The following is a 25370-nucleotide window of genomic DNA, read 5'->3' on the forward strand; positions in this document are numbered from 1 at the left end:
CAGGTCTGCGAGCATTGCGAAGCTGATCTAGACAAGTGCGGCACCACTGCAAAGCTTACATTCGCATCGCAAGCTCAGTATAACACGCGATACTGATCCTAATGTTGCGCTTAGAGTGATAAAGGGTACACTTTCCAAGTTGGTCGGCGATTCCACATACGAAGATTCCGTAACTGCTCCCGCTGCACCTGAGCCGAAGGACCCCTCAAATAATCCCTCGAACGCAAACATCACTACAACCAATAGTACTTCTTAAGTCTGCCATTCAAAAAATTTTTTGGCACAACCTCTTTTTGAGCAAGAGACTAGTCGGAGTTGATTCTTTCGCAATTTATTGTTTTTGAACTCTTTTTACCCTTTATTTTTCAAGCACGCAGTGACCCAGACGTTAACACGACCCATAAAGTTGGACCGTTATCCTCCGGTATACATGCTTTGCGGATAAATTATTTAGCGTTATGTTTCTGACAATTTAGTCGTTAAAGCATATTTAACCGAAATTTCGGTCTGCTTAACCGAAAGGTGCGTTTCTAGATGTTATGTTGCGTAATGGGCCAGTCGCTTTTACAGCAGAAAGCTAGGTGCTCTACAAATGAAGAGTGCATTAGTAGAAAAGGGTAGCCTGCACCATCTTAGTTTTGTTTGTTATACGCTATTCGTAAAAAAATAATACATATTAATGATGATATGGAGAGTTTATATGTGCAGCAGCACATGCGTCTCAGGTGGACAAAATAAGCGAGTAGAGGATAAAAACGGTAGAAGTCTTTACAGACATATAAGAATGTAGGCCCTTAGAGAACGTGGAGACACTAGGACAGCTTATCACATAAGCCAACGTTCCGCAAATGATTGCACGCCAATTGCGTCGGCCGGTAGCGTTCCGGCTGACGTCCCCAAGATTTTTTCCTCCGTTCTGCCATGGTTGCCAGACCATGAATGTCTTCTCCGCTAAAAGAGGAACGGCAGGTGGTCGCCAGCTTATGTGACACCTTCGTTGAATGCAGACTGCCCTTTTCTTTTTCATCCCCGCTCTTTTTAACAGCAAAGCCGTATTCGGCAGAAGCGTGTCGATGAGGCGTGGTAGCGCGGGAGCAGCGATGTGGAGAGGGCACAGCGCAGCCTAGCGACGGCAGAGCAATTGCCAAGCACACGTGCAGCGTAGTGGGGAGAGGGGAGCAAGCGCAGGTGAGCAGTGCCAAGGCGTGGGTGAGGGAACGCACCAAGCGAAGGTTGGTGGAGCGAAGGAGAAGATGCCATGACTCGGTTAATTGGAGAGCGCGCTCTGAACAGCTAGTCGGAGGAGCACGGATATATAGACGAGTGCACTTGGCGGTCGTTTCTCGAATATGTGGAAAATGGGTAAAGTCGTGAGCTCCCAGGAAGAAGAAGCTGCCCGTCGGGAGTGTCAGCGAGCACGCGAAAGCCGGCAAGCTGGCGCCAGCGGGAATCGATCTGCCTACTTTAAGAAGTTTTATGAAGCTACGCCTTGGGATTAGGAGACGGCAGACACTGTTCCTGTTAACATCAGTGTTTGCAACGTGAAGTCAATGAAGTAGAGCAAATTTTTTCGTTTTTTTTGTTTCTTCCACGCACCCCGTAATAGGTTTTCTTTCCTTCCTTCCTTCGTTATTCCTCCCCCGTCACCAGCCAAACACTCTGAACCTCTAGAAGAATGCTCATAGCGGGTCCATCCCCGAGTTGGCCTTCCTTCCATCAGCACGCGAAGAGAAAATTGGAGACACTCCTGCATTTTTTTATTTCTATTCACTCACCCAAAAGCGCTAGGGAACAGGCAAGATTTTAAGACGAAGGTCGGTGGGTGACTTGGTAAATACTCCCATTTCGAAAATCTCAACTTTGGAGATGAACTTCCTCGTCGATTGTCAATGAACACAGGTGTCAATGGCTATCCGATGGGCCTTCTGCTATCTGCGACAAGACCTACCCCACCATCAGTCGTGGTTTCTACAGGACCATCATACGACGCGATGACCTGCTGTCCGGGTTGCGTATATGTGTTTCCCAGGAAGCCTTAATTTGAACTAGCATTAGAGGTTACATCACAGATTCACAGTGGACACATACCTAAAGCGCAGAAAGCCACCTGAACTAAAATCAACAGCACCAAGACAGAACCTATAATCTATCATAGTAACCAACCTAATTGTAAAGAAATAGCGTAATATATGCTCACCGCTACTAGCTAAGCCAGCCTTTTGCCGACTTGTACTGTGTGCTGATACTACCATACGCAGACAAAACCATTCAAATTAAAAAAAAAGAAGTGATCTAAAACCCATCCAACGCGGAAACAGCCATGGGTAAAAAATTTGCAAAAGTAGCCAAAACTGTCATGAAAGGGACAGAACTACAAAAGCGCGCAAAGACAGTAGCTGAAACTGACCTAGAGAGAAGAAAACCTCCATGGGCCAATTCTCTAAAACGACGGGGCGTCGCTTTGAAGGGACGGGGTAGCGCCACGCAAATGCATGTGTTCTGGGGTCGGGTCCTTCGCTTTGAGCTGTTTCGGGACGGAGCCGCCCTGCAGAAATGCACTGTGGCAAGCCCACGAAGCGACACCCACTGCCCCCCGTCGCTTCGCTTGTCGCTTCGTGCGCTTGCCACAGTGCATTTCTGCAGGGTGGCTCCGTCCCGAAACTGCGCAAAGCGAAGGACCGACGCCAGAACACATGCATTTGCATGGCGCTACCCCGTCGCTTCAAAGCGACGCCCGTTTTTTAGAGAATTGGGCCCAGAAATAACCTTTTTCTCCCGATCCAACGCTCCTTTAGCGTGATTTCGCTATCAAACCGTAGCTTTGTGTGACGATGCCCAACAACCGTCTGCCTGGACGGGATATTCTTTCGATGCATTGTGAAAGAATGTAAAAGCAGGTGCGAAGCGCGTTCACAAGCAACTTTGCATTGCGCGAGCTACAGTGAGAGGGTATCATCGTAGCCCGGGCTGCGAATGTCGCCGCACCGCTCCGGTGGCCCGACACACTCCTTCACTAGGGGTCTGTTTAATTAACCCCCCCTCTCTCTCCCTCTCTCTCTCTCTCTCTCTCTCTCTCTGTCTCTCTCTCGTTAAGGGCAAGGTGCCTTTACGGAAAAGTTACTGTATAGTAAGCATATAGTCATTTTCTGTAACCTCGTTTCGCGACATAATTTAAAGGCGAACTGCACTAAAATTTCACCTCTCGCAAATTTACTTTAAACGTTCAATACGTACCACTAAACCAAACGGGACATGACTGGTAGCCCCGTGAATTGAGCTGTTAATTAGTTCGAAACGCTTAAAATGAGTCCGCCGCAGGCGACGCAGCACATGCCGGTGGATCGCGCTAGCAACCACGAAGCGGAAGTGACATCGCGGCAGGCCATGAACTTTTTCCTGCGGTTCGCCAGAAGAACCGGTCGAGTTCCGCTGGGCGCGCTTCTCCCGGGGCTGCGGAGAGGGCGAAGCGTTGCGCGCAGGTTTGTTCCGGCCGGCCGGCCACATCCGGCCGCCGGCCACGTCCGGCCACGTTTGTTCCGGCCGGCCGGCCATGTCCGGCCACGTCCGGCCGATGGGCCGGCTGGAACATCCCTTAAGCCTGGCCGTAATGGTCGCGCTCTTCTCTAATTCGGTTTCAAAATCTCCGTGTTTTGAAGATCGCTTACGCCGCCGGTACGCGTATTTCAGCTTTCATATGTTGTATTTAGCGGCCTTTTTAGGCAGGCTATACTGAAAAAACCATAACCAAGAGCTTGGAATTTTGAGTGCAGTTAACCTTAACCTTAACTTCGTTATTTGGTCAACGCAAGGCAATTGTTTCAAAAACCTCTGCTTTCGATCGTTATGTTTAAAAGAAATTTACCGTTAACAGGGTCACTTCTTGTTGCCTTACTGTGTTAATTAACACTCGAATGGTAATCTTGAAGAATAGAAAATAGCTTTGGCCATTTTCTACAGCATATCTCAAAGCTGTGGAATTTCGCCTATAAAAGCTACCCTCCCCCCCATCCTACCAAGGTGAAATCTGGTTGCCCCCTCCAAATAATGTTCTGCCGACGGCCATGCGCTGATGTATTGATCTTTTGCCTCATAGATGCCTGATGTTTTCTTTTTCGTGAAAAATGTCGACAAGTAGGAAGTGTGTTCCCAGATATAGTGGTTCCGAAACGTGTTTGTGTATAAACCTCCCGCTAAAGTATTCCTTTAACGTTTGGCCGGAAGGCGAAAAAGGATGGTTGAATGGAGTCACAGATAGAGAGACAGATACACTTACAGACCGACAGACAGACAGACAGACAGACAGACAGACAGACAGACAGACATTTTGTGTTTAATTAGCCCAAGATAGACTATCGACTTTAAAAGGTTGCAAGAAAGCACCTCTCACCTGCTGGCTCAGTCCTGAAGTTCAGGGAAGCGTGCTTCGGTGAACGTCCCGCTTCATTCTGGGCGAACACTTTGGCTTGGTACTGCGTGTATGGCACGAGATCCCGGTATGTGAAATATAGGTAAAGAGCGTTCGTCTTGCGCTCTTTACGGTCCCAGGGGTCATTGCTTTTAAGCTCCAGGTAGTAGGACGGACTGGCCCCGTTGGCGAAGTAGCAAGGTATCGGCGACCACCGCAGCGCGTAATAGCCGTCCTCCGTCCGTGAGTGGTGAAAATTTGACGGTGCTGCTTCGGGAACTGCAGAAAAAGTGCCCGTATGGTTTGCGTGCAGAATTAGTGGACGACACAAAACGCTGCAGCTGATGACGGCACCTGATGGGTGTACGTGCATACAGTAAGACACAGGCATACAGTCATCCGCCACTTTTCAGTAATTGACCCAACAATGGGAAGGGATAAGAGTACACGTTGTTCCTTTTGAGGAAAGGGATCACGAATTTGCCACTTTTTCGGTAATAATGGGTACCCTCGATTTACCAGCCTTGGATACCACGCGAGTAGTCCGTGTACAGACTTCGTACGTTAGCAATGCATTACAAAAACGAGCGCCTGATCGGGTCTAGACTGTTCGTGTACGGTCCGGGTACTCGCAACGAAGGATGCCGAATCGTTAGTCGTCTAAACAAGAGGGGTCGTAATACCCCTCCCTAAGCGATGGAGCGGCGCGTTATTATATTAACTCATGTACTCGATCCCTGGTGTTACTCATAAAAAGCCTGAGCGGGCTGAGCTCGGCACAAATCAATCTACATGACGAAAGATAAGCCCGATTAGAGATCGCTTAGGCAGCACCGCCCTGTTTATCTGGCTGCACACAATTCTTAGTTTTCTTCAAACCCCTGAAAAATCTTATCTTATACTCAACCGCTTTTGATACCAGCGCAGCGGCAGTTCCCTCCGCTCCCTCTAGTTCTGGCTCTGCCATTCCTACCATCAGCAAATGCTAGGTCTCTGGATTTATTTTGCATGCAGCCAAAAATGTACCAGCCCTGCAACAGGCAGTGGCTACCTGCCAATCGGTAACCCACTCCCTTCGTCGTGTGGTCACTCGTCGCTCGATCATCTCCGAAGGCAATGCGTGCCGAGCTGCCTTCAACAAGTGCTTGTATTTTGCCCCTTACATTCCCTTAACTACTGCTCAGCTTAGCACCCTCAACACCACCGTTGTAAGACTCTAGAAGGCACCAAGAAACCTCGATATCCCCGCCTCCAAATACTGCAGAGCTATTTTCAACAGACCATTTTTATACCCTGGGCGCTTTCCTCAACGTACACTGTGATTCTACGCTTTCCCGGCTCTCTTTTGTCGTTCAGACCTGCAGGGTCCGTGGTTACTGATTGTGGAAGAGATACCAACTATTCCCGTCTCTACCACTCTACCCGCCCGACTACCCACTCGTCTACCCGTCTCTACACACCCAAACTCCGGCTCCCAACTTTTGTGCCTTCGCCATTAAGTCCAGCATTTCCCCTGTAGCAGGAAATCGCCATGTGGCCGCGCAGCATCATTGCGATTTTTTCGCAACCCAGAGAACCGCCTCCACAGACTCCTTCTTTGTGGCCCATCGTGGTTTGTGCGGCTATGTTCTGAACCACCCCACCTTCGAGAAACAAACCCACTCTCGGGGCCCTTACTTCCACAGCCCAGAAGCAATGTGTCTGGATGTTCTCGCCGGTGCACGTACCATCTACTCCCCTAGTTTTCCTCCCTCCCTCCCTGAGTGCACAGTCTCACCCGATTCCCACATTGCTCTCCGATACGCGCAGAACCGCTCCCTACTACATGCACACCAAGTGTAGGCCAAACGACCGGTTTCTGCACTAGAGCCGTCCATCATTTTACTTCGCTGTGTCCCTAGGCATAAAAGAATTAATGGGAATATGTTGGCGCATCAACTCGCCTGCGATACTATTTGCCAGGTATTGTGATTCCCTCGCTCGGGCCCCCGGAATCATGTGGGGGGCTCACCCTGCGCCTTTTATAAAGGCGGTCTAGATAAATGCATACAACTCCGCCCTGATCTATTAGTTTCGGCGGCAGTCTGAACTTCTCCGGCACATCCAAACGTGTTCTCTATGTTCGCCTATCTTTCTAACCCTATCGATCCCACCTCTCCTGTCCCAACTGCCCCGCTGCCTATGGTGATTTACTCCATTGCATTTTTTACTGCCTCGAAACTCAGCTGTCTAGCCCCTATACATCTCCTTTCCTTTCATTACCCACTTGGCTAAATGTAGTAGCGTTGAAGGGAATAAACAGCGACAACTGTTCGCCCAGGCAGTCGACATCCTGTGCCTGTAAGTTAGCCAAATAAAAAGCCCTCACTACTGCTACACTGCCACGTTGGGTTCGCGTCTCTGCCTTCGCGTATGTCGAGCTTACTTTTTAAAGTGGCCACTTTTTTAGAGAAAAATAACTGAAATAAGAATAACGCAATGCGTTGTGCTCTGTATATGTCAGATGCGGCTATCCGCCAACCTAAAGTATGAATTACCGCTTCTTACGTTTTTAACTTAAGGAACATATCAGTTTTACGTCAGTTGTCACCTCTTCGTGCATTGACGGCGCTGGTCCCACTTCGTGTTTCTGGCCCTTAAAACATTAGCTGTCAGCAAAATTTCAACTGATAATTAATTGTTTTTCGATAACCGATATAACAGTACGGATTCAGTGCGTCGTTTCTACCATGACTAGGTCCCACTTTTCAACGTTATCGTTAAGAATCGCCAAAGGCTCAACGCGTTGTACTTTGCGCTTCGCCTCTCACATCATCAGGGCGCTGTTTGTTGAACCCTCAGCTCAAAGGTCAAAACAAAATATGTAGGAAGATCCAAACCGACCTCGGGGGCAAAGAGTTTTAAAGAATTCTAACGATTGTATGCGGGCACATATTGTCATACATAGGGACATATCTCAGAAAAGTACTCTAACTTGGCCGATTTATAATCTTCTTAAAGGAGTACTGACACAAAAATTTTGATACCTAAAAATGATATAATTGGCTTCAGTATATTGTACAGATGCCTCACAGAAATTTTTGCAGCGATCCGAGGCCGGAATCACATCTAAAATCGATTTTGATTGTCCAGGCCACGAGCTTCCACAAATCGGCAGCACTAGCGCAATCGCTTTTGGCATGACGAAACATTGACCTGCGTGTCCGGCCGGTTCAGGGTGACGTCATATAGTCGTTTTCAGAACCGGAAACGATATCCTGCGCTGCTGTTGTCGGTGGTATTCGTTTGGGCAGGAGACGTGGGTGTAGCTGTGTGAGCAATGCTTGTAAACGTTGCTTCAGTTCGTTGCCGGCGCATGGTGTTCGGCACTGGTGCCGAAAACTGCGAGGTGCGCGATGTCGACGGGCACCGCGGCGACGCGGCGGTGCGCGTCGCCGAGCTCGCCCAAGTTGTGCTATGGCAAGCTTGCGGTATGCGAACAACTGCTCGTGGAAGCCTGTCCGAGCAAATCGACGACGACGCCAAGATGCATTATTTTCCACGCGACAACATGCGGCGCTAAACGTGGACTGAGTTGGTGCGCGCCGGCGGCAGCACGAACTGTCGCCCAAGCCAGCGGGCACGGGGTTGCACGGGTCACCTTGGGTGTTGGGAACTTAGTATCGTGGCGACTATTTGATCGCTGGTATCTGTACAACTGCGAATGACCATCCCTTACGCAACTTTTCACCACACTATCATCCCTTTTTTCGCATATGAAGCTTTATTTTGGCAATAATTCCGTTTCAGCGATCGGTGACCAAGATATCTGCCGCGGCCTGTTTTGATTCTAGCGCGCAGGTGGCGCCATCTTTCGGCCGGTCGCCGCACCGTGGTGCCGGCAGTGCTGGGTCGGAGCGCCGAACCTCCGCCGCCGGTCAGCGTAGGCTTACCATCGCGGCAAATATCTGAACGCCACTTTTAATTTCAGCGCTGATAACAACTCCTAGCACAATTTTCAACACACTAACAATACTTTCTCGCATGTGGAGCTTCTTTTTCCTGATCAGATTGATTAGAAGAGTGGCCACAAGCTGTTGCTATCACCGTCTGCGCCGGTTCGAGCCGCAGTGATATAAAAAACGGACGACGGCGAAGACATTGTCGGCCTAATCGCCTGGCCAAATAAAGTTGTTCTGTCTGTCGGGTGGCAGTGACTCATCCGAGTCTGACGATTCAGACGACATGTCGACTGCGCGGTCGAATCGCGGACCATGTGCTATCGTAGCAGACGATGCGGCGAACGCATGGAGGAAAGAAAAACGTCCCTGACGTCACGGGTGAGACCGTGACGTAAGGCTGGCCCGCTTGCAGGCTGGCCTTCGAACGGCCATTTTCCCGCGCGGCGACCAAATTAGAAATTGGTTGCAATAAACGTGCTATAATTAATTCTGTGTTGGCGGTTGATGGTTTTCGGTTCGATTTTCGTAATTACTGGGCCAATGGGTATTCTTTACAGCATAAAAACTGAAAGCGAGAAATTTCGTGTCAGTACTCCTTTAACCAATGTAATCGCGTTATAGAGGAATTACCATCTATGTGTATACTTTGAAAGCAAATGAATATTATGTTTTTTCGCATAGGACGTTTCCCAATTTTGTATTTACACTCTTTATGTATGGCGGGTTGCGCACAGGTCTGGAATGTAGGAAAATATGAACCTCTCTCTGTAGCTGTTTTTGGGCTCTTTCGCGCTTTTTTCAAATCATGTACTAAAAATGCTAGCGTGCTTGTTTTCTACTGTTTTATACCCTGCAGACACTTACATTCATTGGATAATAGCTTTTTATGGCCGTATCTCGGTTCTTTTATTTATATTTTTTGCATAATTTGAACTATAGTGATGTTGCTGTGTGTCTTGTGCAGCTGCTCTACGTAGAGGTCCTAGTCAGGCGATAATATGGGTCGCCTTTCGCTCATGAACCACCGCATAGTGCTGTACAGTACAATAAATAAATAAATAAATAAATAAATAAATAAATAAATAAATAAATAAATAAATAAATGCCATACAACTTGAATGACTTTTAGGCGGGTTGCGGAAGCGTTATTACCGGCAGCAGTTGTGTTGAACGTCGTATTGAACGGGCGCCCCGGCAGAATTGTCTCGGCGGTTACGGAGACTTGGTACTTGGTGTAGGGACGCAGGGCTGTCAGGTTGACGGTCGTGAGCGAAGCGTTCACAGGAACTTCACTTGGAATCTGCTCGGGTTGGGGGCAATCACGGATTCGGAACGCCAAAGGCTTGTACAGGACCAAGTAGCGGCGAAGGATTCCATTTGCTTTCTGTGGAGGACGCCAGGAAAGCAGTACCTCCCGAGCTCCAGCCTTCTTTATCTGCACGTCTGAAACCATGCTTGGAGCTGGACAGAACATAAAAAAGTTTAGATTTAGAGGCTGTTTTTTTGTCATTCAATTGTGCACAAAATAATCTCGCAGGAAAAGAATGATAATTTCTGAACATCGAACAGGACACAATACTAACGGTAACGTACGGGTAACACACGGGGAGAAGGCTTTACCCGGCCTACATTAGAGACGCATGCCCACTGGGAAATAAAAAAAACCCACTGTCTACCTCACCACATGGGAACGCCAAAGTCTCATCTTTTAAAAAGCCTGTTTTAATCACGGCTTTTTAAAAGATGAGACGGTATTTAAAAGTGTTTTCCCGATATTCACAGCAGCTGCTCTACGGCTGTCCAAAAATGAAAAACCCCGAGGCGGTGCATGGGGAGGCCCTGCTGGCCAGCGACTGCTGCGAAGACCAGATCGGTGTGACTCAGCGGGAACCCAAAGAAGCAGAGGCCGTAGTAACCCCGGAACAAGTGTATACCACCCCTGCTGACCCCCTGGGGAGCTGTAGCACGCGGCACAAGACCCCGGTGGAGTGCCACCCAACCACTCAAACAAGACGTAAATAACCGTTTTACCAGTCAAGCCCCTTCAGAGAAGAGAAAATACCATCTGCAAGGTAACTTATGGGAACTATGGCTCTGTACAAAGAGAAAGGTCGCGCCCAAGAATGCCGGAGCGTATCTAGAGGAACAAAGCTACGAGAGGAGAAAAAGTCGCCTGTTTTAATCACGGCTTTTTAAAAGATGAGACGGTATTTAAAAGTGTTTTCCCGATATTCACAGCAGCTGCTCTGCCGGTCTAGAGCCACGGGGAATCGGTATTGTTGGCTTACGGCGCAAACAAATGCGTATTAAAATTCACCCGTGCACGCAGCACAGATGGTGGACCCATTATCTATAATGTATTTTTGGGTAACCGATTGCATCGGCATTTTTGTGTTGGGGCAAAACAACCTTTTGAGAAAACCAAACATGCATTTTGTCTTCATGGTCTCTTAGGAGAGCATTCGTGTTCACAAAAGAGCGGTGTGAAATTTTTGTGTACCCTAGCTGCAACATGCGTCTCCGCGCACACCGCCGCTGCCCCCTGCCGGCCGTCGTCGCTCCAGTTGTGCTTCACGGAGTCGCTCGCTGCTGCGTTTGGATTGCTCGCTCTCTCCGATTCGTCGTTCCCAGTTACCAAGGCCTGTAGATGCGAGAGTGGAGCCTCGTCATCTGTAAACCCAGCCAATCCCTTTCCCTTTACTTCTAAGGCCTTTCCAACCTGGTTTTTTCCGCGCATGCGCTGGGGTTGCCCTGGATGATTTTTTTTCGGAACACAACATTTCCTTTTGCCTTGCATATAAACCTTTGTTTTAAAACAGCTTCTCTCGTTCAAACCGCTGACCCAAACTTGGTACCATACTGTCAATTTCCGAAGATTCTATAGCACGTATTTGTGAACGTAACTGCTTAAGGGGCCCACGAAAACAAAATGCATGTTTGGTCTATTAAAAGGTTGCTTTGCCGCAATACAAAAAAATAGCGATATCATCGGTAACCAAAAATACATTATAGAGATAAGAAGAACAGTTGAAGCAGTGGCGACACCCATCCACGTGCTTGCGGGGTTTATAGGGCATCGCAGAATCTTGCTTGCGCAATTGGCGGCCACTGACAAATGCTACCTCCAAGAAACAGGACTATGCGATTGTAGTGGTGCCTATACCTCCACGTCATCATAACACAACATGCAGTTAACACACTAATTTTTCAGTGTTCCCACAATTGCGCCACTGAGGAAGCATGTAGTGCAAAATTGAAAAACGTTTCTTAATTTCCTTTCTGTTTTAAAGTAAAAACGTCTCCAAGATTCCATCAAAATGCATTCTAATATATCTCAATAGAATGTGTTGTGATGGATCTATCAGAAGTACACAAAAAATCGAATTATTCTACATATGAAGCTCCACTTCGTTGATTTAGCTTCACAAGCCAGACCACTACCATGTACATTACAAGAATTTCAGTATGTATGAATGCATGTATGTATGCATTTATGTATGTATGTATGTATGTATGTATGTATGTATGTATGTATGTATGTATGTATGTATGTATGTATGTATGTATGTATGTATGTATGTATGTATGTATGTATACACAAGTCGGAGAGGTCTGGCTGCCACCCCCAAGCACAGGAAAATATTGCATTGACATAAATACCACAGAAAGTGGAGGGGGAAAATAGCCACGCCGGTTTCGTAGTGGTTATCGCACCAGACCGGTATTTTGGAGGTCGTGGGTTCGGATCCCACCTGGCAGGCATTTTTTCTCCACGTTCTTTCCAAATTCTTTATCTGTTTCAATGACCTACCATATCCTCCCCTTTGCTTTCCGAGGTTTTCTTGACTGCCAGACATTATCTCTGTCTCATTTTCAACGAGCCCCTCATTTCCTATTCTGATTCGCTACATGCATCGCGAGGGCCTCTGTTCTGGCAGTCTTGGTGCCATAGGAAGCTTAAGAGGGTTCAACGCTGGTCGACCACTCTCGACATGTCGCAGACACTCGAGTCACAGCCCGGGGGTTAAAAAGAAGGTCCCCTTCACCCTGAGAAGTCGGAGTGGCGCTGGCTGCCACCCCCAAGCACAGGAAAAAATTACATTGCCATAAATACCCCATAAAGTGGAGGGGAAAAATAGCTCCGCCGGTAGCGTAGTGGTTATCGCACCAGACTGGTATTCTGGAGGTCGTGGGTTCGGATCCTACCTGGCGGGCATTTTTTTCTCCACTTTCTTTCCAAATTCTTTATCTGTTTCAATGACCTACCATATCCTCCCCTTTGCTTTCCGAGGTTTTCTTGACTGCCATACTTTATTTCTGTATGTATGCATGTATGCATGTATGTATGTATGTATGTGTGTGTGTGTGTATGTATGTATGTATGTATGTATGTATGTATGTATGTATGTATGCGTGTATGAATGTGCGTATGCACGTATGTACACCCTGCTCAAAATTTTCTTCGCCAATACGAAGCCTTATAGACCGCAAAGAATTCAAAAATAAGCTTTACTTCAATTGTGAGAAAATAATGTGACAGTAATAAAAGGTATTTTCTCTAGCTTTCTGGCATAAAAACTCACCCTCGCTCGTGATGTAATCTTGTACATTGAATTTTTGCATCCGGTGTGTTTCCAGCTTGGTCTACAGACTTGACAAAGACTATGTATGTACGTTTCTATGTATGCATGCATGTATATATGTATGTGGTCATGTATGTACGCATGTATGTATGTATGTATGTGTGCGTTCATGTATATATGCATGTAAGTGTGTGTGCAAGTATGTATGTATGTAGATATGTTTGTCTGTATGTTTGTCTGTATGTATGTATGTATGTATGTATGTATGTATGTATGTATGTATGTATGTATGTATGTATGTATGTATGTATGTATGTATGTATGTATGTATGTATGTGTAGCAGCAGCTCCAGCGACATCGCTTGATCGAGCGCCGCTCCTCGCACAGCAGCCCGATCGTCATGGTCACAGGCTGCGCGGCCGCGCGAGCGCACGAGGAGACGGGGGTCTCGCTGGTGCTCACAAAATAGAATCTGGGTTTGACTTGCGACGAACGGTCGTCCTGCCTGAGCCTCCTTTCTTTCGCCCGGCATAGCGCCCTACAACTGGTGACCCTACCGAACACGCCACCGAGGTTAATCTAGAGCCATGTACCTCGCTGTTCGTCACTTCAAATGTCACCTCGGAGGACACAATTTCACGATCTTAACCGATCACAAGCCGCTCACGTTCGCCTTGAACCGCCCTGACACCCTCTACACTCCACGAGAGGTGCGTCAACTGGCATACCTCTCGGCGTTCACGTCCGACATCCAGCACGTCAGTGGGGTGGCCAATTCCCCTCAGACGCTCTGAGCCGCACGGACGATGTTAATGCCATTTCACCAAGAATGCAGGAAGCACCTACCGACCCGCTTGACGTATATGAACTGGATACGACGCAAGCCAACGACAACGAGCTCTTCCGTCTACGTGGAGCACCTTCCGAACTCAAGCTTGAAGATGTACCGTTTCGTAATGTGACCATCGTCTTCGACACGTCCATAGGTATTCCGCGAGCCTTCCTGTCTGCTTCACATCGTCACTACGTATGAACGCTGACATTCGAGACTGGGTACGAGCCTGCACGCTGTGCCAGCGTTCAAAAGTCCAATGCCATTCCGTTCACCCTGCCAAGCCATTCGTCAGTCGGGTTGAACATTTTTCAGTCGTTCATAATGACCTCGTCGGCCCCCTGCCTCCTAGCCAAGGTTACCGGTACATCGTGACCGGTGTTGACCGCTTCACACGTTGGCCCGAAGCCTGCCCTCTTTCTGACAAACGGCCTCCACAGTAGCTTCAGCCTTTGTCTATAGCTGGGTGTCGCGCTAAGGATGCCCTTCCACTGTTGTCACCGATCGCGGCCGGCAGTTCTAGTCGTCCCTGTTCACAGAACTACTAAACCTTCTCGGAACGACTCGTCTCCGAACAGCTGCGTACCACCCGCAGTCAAACGGCCTCGTCGAACGTTTTCACAGACACCCCAAGTCTTCACTCACAGCGCGCGGATGCCCAACCGAGTGGGTCCAACGACTGCCAATGACGCTCCTCGGAATCCGGAGCGCGTACGAAGTGAACCTCTCGTGCACGTAAGCTGAGCTGGTCTACGGTACACTTCTGCGTTTGCCAGCGAACTTGTTCGACGAGTCTTCGCAACCTGTCCCTGCAAGTGCCTACGTCGATCACCTACGAGAGGTTTTTCGGCACCTTCAGGTCTCAACCCACACGCCTTGCAAGGTACCCGATGACTAACACGCTCCCTGACCTCAAAACTGCCACGCATGAGTTCGTGCGCTACGGACCCGTCCGAGGACCATTGCGGTCTCATTGCCTCGGCGCCTATACGGTCGTTCAACGTCACCCGACTACTTTTCTCGTGGACATCAATGGAACCCACGACACCATGGCCATTGAACGACTGAAGCCCGCGTACCTCGAGCCTCCCGTCGAAGTCACTTCGTTCGAACCTGCTTTGCCCCCAACAACAAGACCACCCCGGCATGCCCACAGGAACTTCAGATGACTTTTAGATGCGAAGCATCCCATGCTCGGGGCTGTGTCCCTCCCTCCCTTGTTGTTGTCTGCAGTCCGAACTCTACTGCGCATGCGCGTCTCTTCAGCCCCGTCAGCGTTCGGCCGGACGTCAGCGCAGTACACGATAAAAAGAAATAGTTAGGCGCCGCCCGGTTTCGATCCCACGACTGTCCGGCCGCAACGGGAGGTACGTGGCGCTCTTCCCACCGCACTACCAACCGAGACGGGAGCATGTGCAACAAACGCGCCTTATGTCCTTCACTCATTCAAACTACGTCAAGAAGCTGCCGATACTATAAAGGCACGCGAAGCTGAACGTCAACGAAGCTGAACGCCAACGGAGTTAGGTTCTTGCGCTTGTTTGATCGCTTAGTTGTTTCCAATATTTTGGCTGAAATATTGGCAACAACTAAGCGATCAAAGAAGCGCAAGAACCTAACTCCTTCGGAAGAAGTTACCCTGAATAGCCTATCAGCCAGAACCGACATAGTCATAAAGCCAGCCGACAAAAGTGGTAGCGTAGTTGTTTTACCTATGGGAAAATACAAAGCTGAAGCTTATAGGCAGCTCAATAACCCTTGCCACTACAAGCTCTTAGATAGCCGTCTGAGACGCGAATACAGCCTAAAATCCTATAGAGCTTCACAGATCTGCGATCTAGAAAATTAATAACGACCAGTGACTTAAATTTCATGAAACCGAATAATAAACATGCCGGACGTTTTTACCTCCTCCTAAAAGTCCACAAAGTCCCCGTAGAATTATTGTTCACTGCCGACATTCCTGGCAGACCCATATTTTCGAATAACAATACCCCAACAGAAGCATTATCTCTGTTTCTGAATCATTACCTATCCGACATTCCGACTCTTCTTCCTTCATTCGTTCCGGACACCCCCACTTCCTGCGCATAATAGAAGAGATAAATAAGGGAGCGCGCCTACCCAGTGGAACCCTCCTTGTTACTCTTGACGTTGCCGCATTGTATACAAACATCCCTTTCGTCGAAGGAATCAAAGCTATTTCAAAAGCTCTATCAGAGAACACGCACCAACGCGCGCCAGAAGTGTACCCGAGTTTGTTAAAACTAGTATTCACTCTCATTTATTTTGAATTTGATTCTTCTTACTTTTTGCACGTTTTTGAAACCAGCATGGGTACTCCGTTCCCGCCGACCTATGCCAACATTTTCATCGGGCAACTTGAAGCCAACTTGAAGTTCAGATCCCACCTGGCGGGCAGTTTTTCTCCACTTTCTTTTTTTCCAAATTCTTTATCTGTTTCAATGACCTACCATATCCTCCCCTTTGCTTTCCGAGGTTTTCTTGACTGCCAAACTTTATTTCTGTCTTATTTTAAACCAGCCCCTCATTTCGTATTCTGATTTGATACATGCATAGCGAAGGCCTCTGTTCTGGCAGTATTGGTGCCATTGGAAGCTTAAGAGGGTTCAACGCTGGTCGACCACTCTCGAGATGTCGTAGACACCAGAGTCAGGGCCCGGGGGTTAAAAAGAAGGTCTCCTTCACCCCGAGAAGTCAGAGTGGCGCTGGCTACCACCCCGAAGCACAGGAAAAAATTACATTCACATAAATACCCCTGAAAGTTGAGGGGAAAAATAGCCCCGCCGGTAGCGTAGTGGTTATCGCACCAGACCGGTATTCTGGAGGTTGTGGGTTCGGATCCCACCTGGCTGACATTTTTTCTTCACTTTCTTTCTTTCCAAATTCTTTATCTGTTTCAATGACCTACCATATCCTCCCCTTTGCTTTCCGAGGTTTTCTTGACTGCCAAACTTTATTTCTGTCTTATTTTAAACTAGCCCCTCATTTCCTATTCTGATTCGCTACATGCATAGCGAGGGCCTCTGTTCTGGCAGTCTTGGTGCCATAGGAAGCTTAAGAGGGTTCAACGCTGGTCGACCACTCTCGACATGTCGTAGACGCTCGAGTGACGGCCCGGGGGTTAAAAAGAAGGTCTGCTTCACCCCGAGAAGTCAGAGTGGCGCTGGCTACCACCCCGAAGCACAGGAAAAAATTACATTGACATAAATACCCCAGAAAGTTGAGGGGAAAGATAGCCCCGCCGGTAGCGTAGTGGTTATCGCACCAGACCGGTATTCTGGAGGTTGTGGGTTCGGATCCCACCTGGCTGACATTTTTTCTCCACTTTCTTTCTTTCCAAATTCTTTATCTGTTTCAATGACCTACCATATCCTCCCCTTTGCTTTCCGAGGATTTCTTGACTGCCAAACTTTATTTGTCTTATTTTCAACGAGCCTCTCATTTCCTATATATACCCCTATGCCTTCTTTGGCGTTGTAGACTGCCGGCATTTCTTTCTGTATTTCCTAACGAGCCCCTCATTTCCAAACCATATATATATATATATATATATATATATATATATATATATATATATATATATATATATATATATATATATATATATAATCATAGCGAGGGCTGTCTTATTTTCAATGAGCCCCTCATTTCCTATATATATATATAGAAAGAAATGCCGACAGTCTACAACGCCAAAGAAGGCATAGGGGAATGACGCGAACGTCTACAGCCCGGGCGTGACGCGAACGTCTACAGCCTGTCATAAGCGGGTAACTGGCGGGAAACCCTCTTATGCTACCATGGCATCAAGGCTGCCAGAACCGAGGCCCTCGCTAAGCTTTTGCAAGATAACAGGGTTTGGAAATGAGGGGCTCGTTAGGAAATACAGAAAGAAATGCCGGCAGTCTACAACGACAAAGAAGGCATAGGGGTATGGCTAGACTACTATATATATATATATATATATATATATTTATATATATATATATATATATATATATATATATATATATATATATATATATATATATATATATATATATATATATATATATATATATATACATATATATATATATATATATGGCGATGAATAAGTTCCGGGATTTGGTTGGTTTCAGCAATACACGAGAGAGAAGACACACGTATGAAAACGATGATTGAACTAACGTTTCAACCGGACCCCGGTCGAAGCGTTAGTTCAATCATCGAACAGGGAGGATTGCGTACCTCGTAGCTCGTAGGCGAGTTAATGCGTAGTGAAGAAAGCAAATCCCCAAAGCCGCTTAGGAATCCAATTGTGCCAAGCCCTAGCTTGAAGCTGTGGTCTTACCATTACCCTCCACGACGACATGGATTCTCGGGGTAAGTTGGCTCTCTAGTATACTTACTAAAAAACTATATGATTTGGACTTTGGCCCGGCGTTTCTCTGGCATCCGTCAAAAGCGACGATTCCGACAACCACAAGTCACCAAAAGTAATGGCGTCTCCTGCAAGCGTACGCGCAGATAAATGTCGTGGAAAAGAACTGTTGATGACCAACTAGTGGCCGCACTACGTACGGAAAGTCGTACTTGGCTCTGAATAGGCGGTTATAGCATATCGTTACCGTGTTTGCGTTACCGTTTACCGTGTTACCGGAAGACGGAGTTTCCGTTTACCGCTGAAAACGGTAGGACACGTTTTAGCACTCCGTTTGCGGTTTGCGTATTCCGGCCACCGTGGCGAAGGTAGTGACATCTGATTAATTATTCTCAAATCAAATCACGCATAATCTTGTTGCTCATATCTATTTACATTCGTTTAAAGAAACTTGAATATTTCAATTTTCGGGTGAAGCATTAACACTAGAGAGTTTTAGCTGACCGTTTCTGACGGTACGCTCCGCTCCGATAGCAAGCGGGAGCGCCATTGCGCATGCGTAGCGCCCTAGCGCGCTACCGGCGATACCGGAGCGGGGCCCCGCTCCGCTAACCGGGGCCTCTTAGCGGACCGTCGCGGCAGCTTACGCTACCGTGCGGAATTTTAACATGGCTGCCCCCGCGATGCGAGCGCGCTAAGGCGAACTCCGTTTCTTCAGTTGAAACACGATCGACGAAGCCGGAAAAGCGCTTCCGAATAGGCAATGGTGCCACACACCTCAACGAGCTTTAAACCGGACGCGAAAAATTCGTCGACCGAAGCGCGGGGCTGCTTCAGTACAGCGCCGAGAAAGAAAGCCTTGGCTTGGCTATTCCAAAGTATATCGGCCTATTGTTTGTTATTTAGAAAAAATATACCATGACAGCGACTACATTATACAAAAAAGGTTAAATGAGGCCAAGAAACGCGGTATTTTGCTGTTTGGGCGACCAAATACCAATTCTTTTGTTTCCTTTAGGATGAAGTTTTGGTTTACACGTGCACGCGAAGCGACCAGTCACGTGAATCATTCCCCGTCGAAGGAGATACGGTTATCGCTTAGCTAAAAGCCTTTCTGCTGCTGACGCTCCGGTTGTGCTGCGCGGTACGTCGGGCGCATAGCGGAGCGTCAAAAACGGTCAGCTAAAACTCTCTACTAACTGTAGTCGTTTTGAGAATACCGTAGCCACCACTTGTAGAGCTTTATAAAGAAAATATGTTGCTGGCGCCATCTACTGAGCAGAGTTAACATCAAGGTACAATAGAATTCGCCAACGCGCTAAATATTTACGCAAGAAATTAGTAAAATATGTCGTATTAATTACCCAATAACCTACACTACCTTGCACAGCACAATTTCGGAGGCCTAAAAGCACTTTGGAAGCTCACAAACGTATCTGAACTGTTTGAGGCGGGCAAGGCTTAGCACGTGTAAGGAAGGCATTTTTTGCTCGCCTGTCTGATAAAAATAGTTGTCTGTCGCTTTCCTGAGTATAATTTAACAAGAAACACGTAATAATCAGCATCAACTGAGATTACGTTTTTCGGCTGTATCAAGCATAAACCGGTGAGCGCACTGCATTTGCTGCAATCAGTACGTGACGGTACACTTCGTCTGCTCAGGGAGCTCGCTGGCGACGGTAAAGCCTGTGCCGGTAAGTTACCGTTCACGGCAACTCTCGCGCATGCGCAATACACTCTCGCTAACACGGTAAATGGTAACGTAAACACGGTAACGCTATGCTAAACTCCCTAATGTAATTCTGGTTCCCTAAAGACTCATTATTGATTATCTTTGTTTAGCAGCGCAGCACTTGTTTTGTCCGAAAAAATTCTTCGACCTTAGCGAGCTGTTGTCTCCTCTCCCACCATAAGTATAACGTTACCGGCTTCTGCCGAGGTGACGTTGTACTTCTGGGTCCATGGGCTGTACTTGTTGTTGGGCGTTCTCAGTTTCAAACGGATGATTGCACGGGTGTACGGCTTCACTGGGATGCGGTCCTCCTCCACGGACGTGAACCCGGACTGTGTGAGGTTAAATTCCTTATTTTTCTCATACACCCCATCCGCTTCGAGGATGACGCTGACGCTCCAGCAGGACCATTGTTCGCGACCTGGGTTCTGCAAGCAGTAAAACAAAAACGAATTGCCAATATAAACGTGATGAAACTGTCACGCAGTGAAGAATCGAGAGAAGTTCCTGTAGAAATTATTGTTCATTTGAGCCCAGTTGTGCTCCGCAAAAAAAAAGTTGTGTTCGTTTCGAACACAGATACGATAGCCTGGGGCGGCGAGGCAGTGGCAACAACGCACATGACCAATCAAAACAAACTGAACAGTTATAATTTCTCCCAGAAGAGGTACCTGGGTGACCAACTCTTTTGATGTGGTGTTTATGAACCATTGAACACGATAGCCGTGTTGCACATTATGCCTGCTCAGGCGCGACACTTGGTGACACGTCTACGGCGGGGGCCCCTGTAGTCGGCATACGTCTCGCCTGTGGTGCGATGTAGGCTGAGCTGCGCTGGAGCGCCACAGTGTCTAGTATATGTAGCGTACATGTTAGAAAACACTTACACATTTTTCGCTCGAAATTTTACTGTCAGCCTAATCCGTTCGCACTTACTCTTCCTGGGTCGGTAGCAAACCTCTGCTGCCTTTGGTGTATCAGCACCAGCTGGTGGGTTTGAGATAGCAGGATATTCTTTGAAACGTACTGATTAGTTTGTCCAGCCACCCACCGAAATCAATAAAACGCCAAGCGTGGTGCCTACAGTCCAGGTCATTCGCCGGATACGTCCTCACCCAAACCATAACACATAGGGACACCAGAGGCGGCAGTTCTGAGGTTAAATCTGGGAGAAGTTCAAATTTTCAAGTTCTTGTACATTGGTGTGTTATGTGAGTGCAGTGGCTGCGTATGGCTATGCTGCAATCACAGTATTGTGTAGTTTACCACAGGAATGCTGCCGCATCAATTATTATTGCGACTGTGCAGAGGTAGTGGTCGCATCCTATCAAGGACTTGACATGGATATCGTTTTCCAGAATATTCGCAAAGTTGTGAAGCTGTCTGTCCTTTGTCGCCACCCATCGCACCGCGAACGCGGAAAAATTCGTCATTGAATGGGGTAATTATAATACTTTACGCACATACGTGCACACGTACGTACGTACAACATAATACATACATACATACATACATACATACATACATACATACATACATACATACATACATACATACATACATACATACATACATACATACATACATACATACATACATTCATGGAGCAGGCTGTCCCAGTAATTGTTGGTAAAAGCCAGCTTGATTTGGTCTACTGTGACATGAGCAAGGGGTTTGATGTAGTCATCCACTCGTTACTGCTTGCAAGCTCATCCTGTTAGATGTCCACGCTTGTTTGGTGGCCTTATACATTGCTATCTCCAGCAGCGATATTGCTATGTAAGTGTTAACGGTCAAACTCCATTTAGGTATAAAGCAACCAGTGGTGTACCCCAGGGCTCCATTTTGGGTCCCCTTCTTTTTTCCATTTTCATTAACGATGTTGCTTATGCAATTAAAAATTATTCTTTTTTGTTGTATGCTGATGATATGAAAATCTTCAGAGAAGTGCGTAATATTCACGACTGTAATTATTTTCAGGCTGATATCGCGTCATTCCAGCGTTGGCGCACCACAAAGGACATAATTTTGAACCCCTCATAAACGAAAGTTGTCTCCTATAGTACAAAACTCAACAGCTGCAATAGTCTTATAAAATTTCAAGCACTGCATTGCCGAGGGTGACCGAAATTCGAGACTTGGGAGTACTATTTGATTCTTCTCTGACTTTCTCTTTCCACGTTACACAAATTACCCGTCGCTCTCTTCGATGTCTGGGTGCTGTTTGCAACTATTATAGAGAGTTGAAAGGTCCTCTTCCTTTCTAAAAGTTGTATTCGGCTCTCTGCTTACCTCTTCTCGAATACGTTTCTGTTGTTTGGAATGGAACTTGCAAGTCCAATAGTGACCGTATCGAAAGGGTTCAAAATAAGTCCCTTTTTATCTTTAAGCACCGCTTCCGTCATGTGCAAGAAGACGCAAACGGCAGTGTGCCTTTTCTGAAAAGTCTTCCTGCCTTTGTGTCGACGAATGTGAGCTGATATTATCTTTCTTTATAAACTTATTCATGGGGAGATTATGTTTGACGACTTCGTTACACTTATCAATGTCAACTTGCCGAACAAACGTTTCCGAACATTTGGAACTTTTAGAACAGATGCTTTAAGTAGAAGACGCTCGTGCATCTGCAGAATACAATGTGCATATAATGAATATTCCGATCGTCTTGATATATTCCCGAGCTCTTTCTCTTTGTTCTCTAATGACTTGAAAACTGTTGTAGTTTAAGTGCCTTTATGTCATTCCAAATTTATGTGCCGTATTTATTTTAGCAAATCATGTTTTTGCTTGTTTGTTTTTCACTTTTCCTGGTTTTTCCTTGCTTGGATTTCTGTAGGTTTGAGTGTCAGTGCTTGTAATGCTGAACTTCTTCTTTCCATGTTGAAACTTCCTAACATTTTGTTATAAAACCTTCGTTTTATGCGTATAACCTATATCTGTCATGTTCAGTGAGTATTTACTTGTATTTTCTATTTTTCACGTGCCTTGAACGTTTCGCTTCCCGAGTGTCATGGCTTGCAATGCTAGGCCTCCTATTTCTTTTTTTGCTGTTTTGCTTTCTGAGATTTCTGTAACTATTTTTACTTTATTGTTTCTGTCATGCATATGGTTTTGTGTGTTGTGTTGTCTTGTTTTTAGTTTGTTTTTATGTATGTTTTGTATATGGTGTACCAGTACCAAGACCCTTGGGTTGTTCCTGGGCACCGAAAATAAAGGTTGATTGATTGATTGAATAGTATTATTATTATTATTATTATTATTATTATTATTGTAAGGAACTGCGTAGCTTGACAAACCAGGAGTAGTTTGCTTGCCCTAGTATGTAACTTTAACTCACACACTTTATGCTGCCGGGGTTAGGTTTGTCTATGTATGTATGCTAATTGTTTCGATGATTCACTTGTGTATGTAAGTTTTATGCCTTCATTGTGGCGGGATTTTTAGCTAATAACTTTTTCCGGTTTACACGTTTCAGTGTACAGGGTTTCCATCATGTCTTGTTGCCTTGCCTTGTTTGCATATGTGCGCGGGTCATGTGCGTGTGTCGGCGTGTGTTTATCTCAAAGTGTCTCATTCTCGTTCAGACTAAACAATGCTATTTTCTATATTTTTCTGAGATATGCAGTCTTCTTTCCGCACCAGCACATCGTTCCTGGACACACTATTAAACAATTAATTGGTTGATTCATTCGTCATTTTTATTATGTCTGCGATTTGTTGGTCTGACCATTTATGTCTATACTCCTGCCATTGTTTTTTCGCTATTTTTCTGTCAAACGTGTTGCTATGTTTGTTGTGTGTCTCGTTTTACGCATCACTCGTTTTACGCTAATACTTTATTGCATTGTAACTTTTCAGAAATCTAAACTCTCGTTTTATATGTACACTCCGTCTCTATCATATGCACTGTGTATTTTGTTGTATATTTCCTTTTCTCAAGTGCCTTGAACGTTTCGCTGGCCGAGGGCCATAGCTTGCAACACTGTTTTTTTTTTTGCTTTTTTCTGAATTTCTGTAAGTATTTTTACTTTATTTTTTCTGTCATCTCGAGGATTTTGTGTGTTGTGCCGTGCTGTTCTACGTTTCTTTTATTAATGTTTTGTATATGGTGTGCCAGCACCAAGACCTTAGGGTTGTTCCTGGGCACCGAAAATAAAGGTTGATTGATTGATTGATTGTTTTTATTGATTGATTATTACCGGCGAACCCGTTCAGACCTTCTTTTTTTATACAAACTGCTTCATGGTACAATTTCATGCCCGTAACTGCTTGCAGAAATCGGTTTTCGTGTCCCGAAAAATGCAACAAGGCTTAACCACGCTTTCCAGACAGCTGCACAACTTAGCAGATGTTCTCCTCTTGATAGACTGCAACGCCTATATAACCTTCACTCCGGGGAACTTGATATTTTTTGCCGTCCCTTTGGGGGGTTTTTTGCCGGGCTGCTAGCCATGACGCGCTAACTTCATTTCGAAAGTACTCGTGTTATTCAGTGATTTTCCTCATGCGTGCGTTGTTTTCACAGAGTTTGTTCTCATTTGTTCGTATATGATGTTGGTGCTGCGGGCGTAATCGTTGTATGTACTACGACACACTTCTGTAGTCAACTCTGCATACATATTTTTAAGTTGCCCAGGCAGGCCACAGTAACAAATGTTTCTATAACTTATCACTTTCTGTAAATAGTTACAAATATTTCCTGTACTTTGTTTCGTACATTTTTGTGTAATTGATGCTTCATCCTATTGCTATGGTCAATGAACGATGTGTTTTTGCAATGTACTATAATTTACAGTATCTGTTCGTCGTGTATTGTAGTTTGGATACCACTTTTAATTTTATTCTCTGTAGTATTCCAGTTATTTGTCCTTCACTCACCCACCTTTTTTCCTCTCTGTTTATGTGTAAGCCGCTGATTTATTTCAATGCGGCCTTTTTGTTCCTTCTCAGTGCGCCAGAACGAAGGCTTCGGCTGTTCCTGGGCACTTTAATAAAGGTTGATTCATTGATTGTTAATATGTTATGTTGTTGTTGTTGTTGGTATGCTTCTTCTTCTTGTTGTTGTTGTTGTTGTTCTTCTTCTTCTTCTTCTTCTTCTTCTTCTTCTTATTATTATTATTATTATTATTATTATTATTATCATTTATATTATTAATATTATTATCACGTCATGCAAGAAGTGTGCGCACTGCGCATGGAGCTGCAAGCTTTGAAGATTGGTGAGCGGCCCTTTCTGTGCAATCTATGCGTCTGCTCGGCGACGGAGGGTGCGGGTAGTCCTAGCGATAAGTACGGCCAAGATAGCCCACGCATTCACCCGTGCTCGCAACAATAGGACGGCGCTGCCCGACTGCACGACCTTGGAGGAGAGGCAGCGAACCCCGCGAAATGCAACGCCCTCGAGGGACTGTCTTTTTTGACGGACGATGTCGCAAAATTGAGAGAGGCAAACGACCGCCTGGGTAGTGAGAACGCACGTGCTTTCGCGT

The 25370-nt window shown here is 46.3% G+C and overlaps 2 protein-coding genes across 3 annotated transcripts in view; both read right to left on the minus strand.

Moving 5' to 3' along the window:
• LOC144162553 (receptor-type tyrosine-protein phosphatase kappa-like) overlaps window positions 1–25370 on the minus strand; it is a 616238-nt gene that overhangs the window by 122043 nt on the left and 468825 nt on the right. The gene's annotated exons all lie outside the window — the stretch shown is intronic.
• The window catches only part of LOC144162554 (protein sidekick homolog), a 92794-nt gene that overhangs the window by 5312 nt on the left and 62112 nt on the right, over window positions 1–25370 (minus strand). Inside the window, exons 12-14 of the mRNA XM_077693143.1 lie at window positions 20075–20309; window positions 9499–9807; window positions 4388–4684 (exon numbers count right to left, since the gene is read on the minus strand). Coding sequence (XP_077549269.1) covers window positions 4388–4684; window positions 9499–9807; window positions 20075–20309 — 841 coding nt within the window. The remainder of the gene's footprint in view (window positions 1–4387; window positions 4685–9498; window positions 9808–20074; window positions 20310–25370) is intronic.

This window comes from Haemaphysalis longicornis, unplaced genomic scaffold (genome assembly GCF_048455015.1).
Source record: "Haemaphysalis longicornis isolate Haplotype H1 unplaced genomic scaffold, Haemaphysalis longicornis Haplotype H1 scaffold_12, whole genome shotgun sequence".
Lineage (NCBI taxonomy): Eukaryota > Metazoa > Arthropoda > Arachnida > Ixodida > Ixodidae > Haemaphysalis > Haemaphysalis longicornis.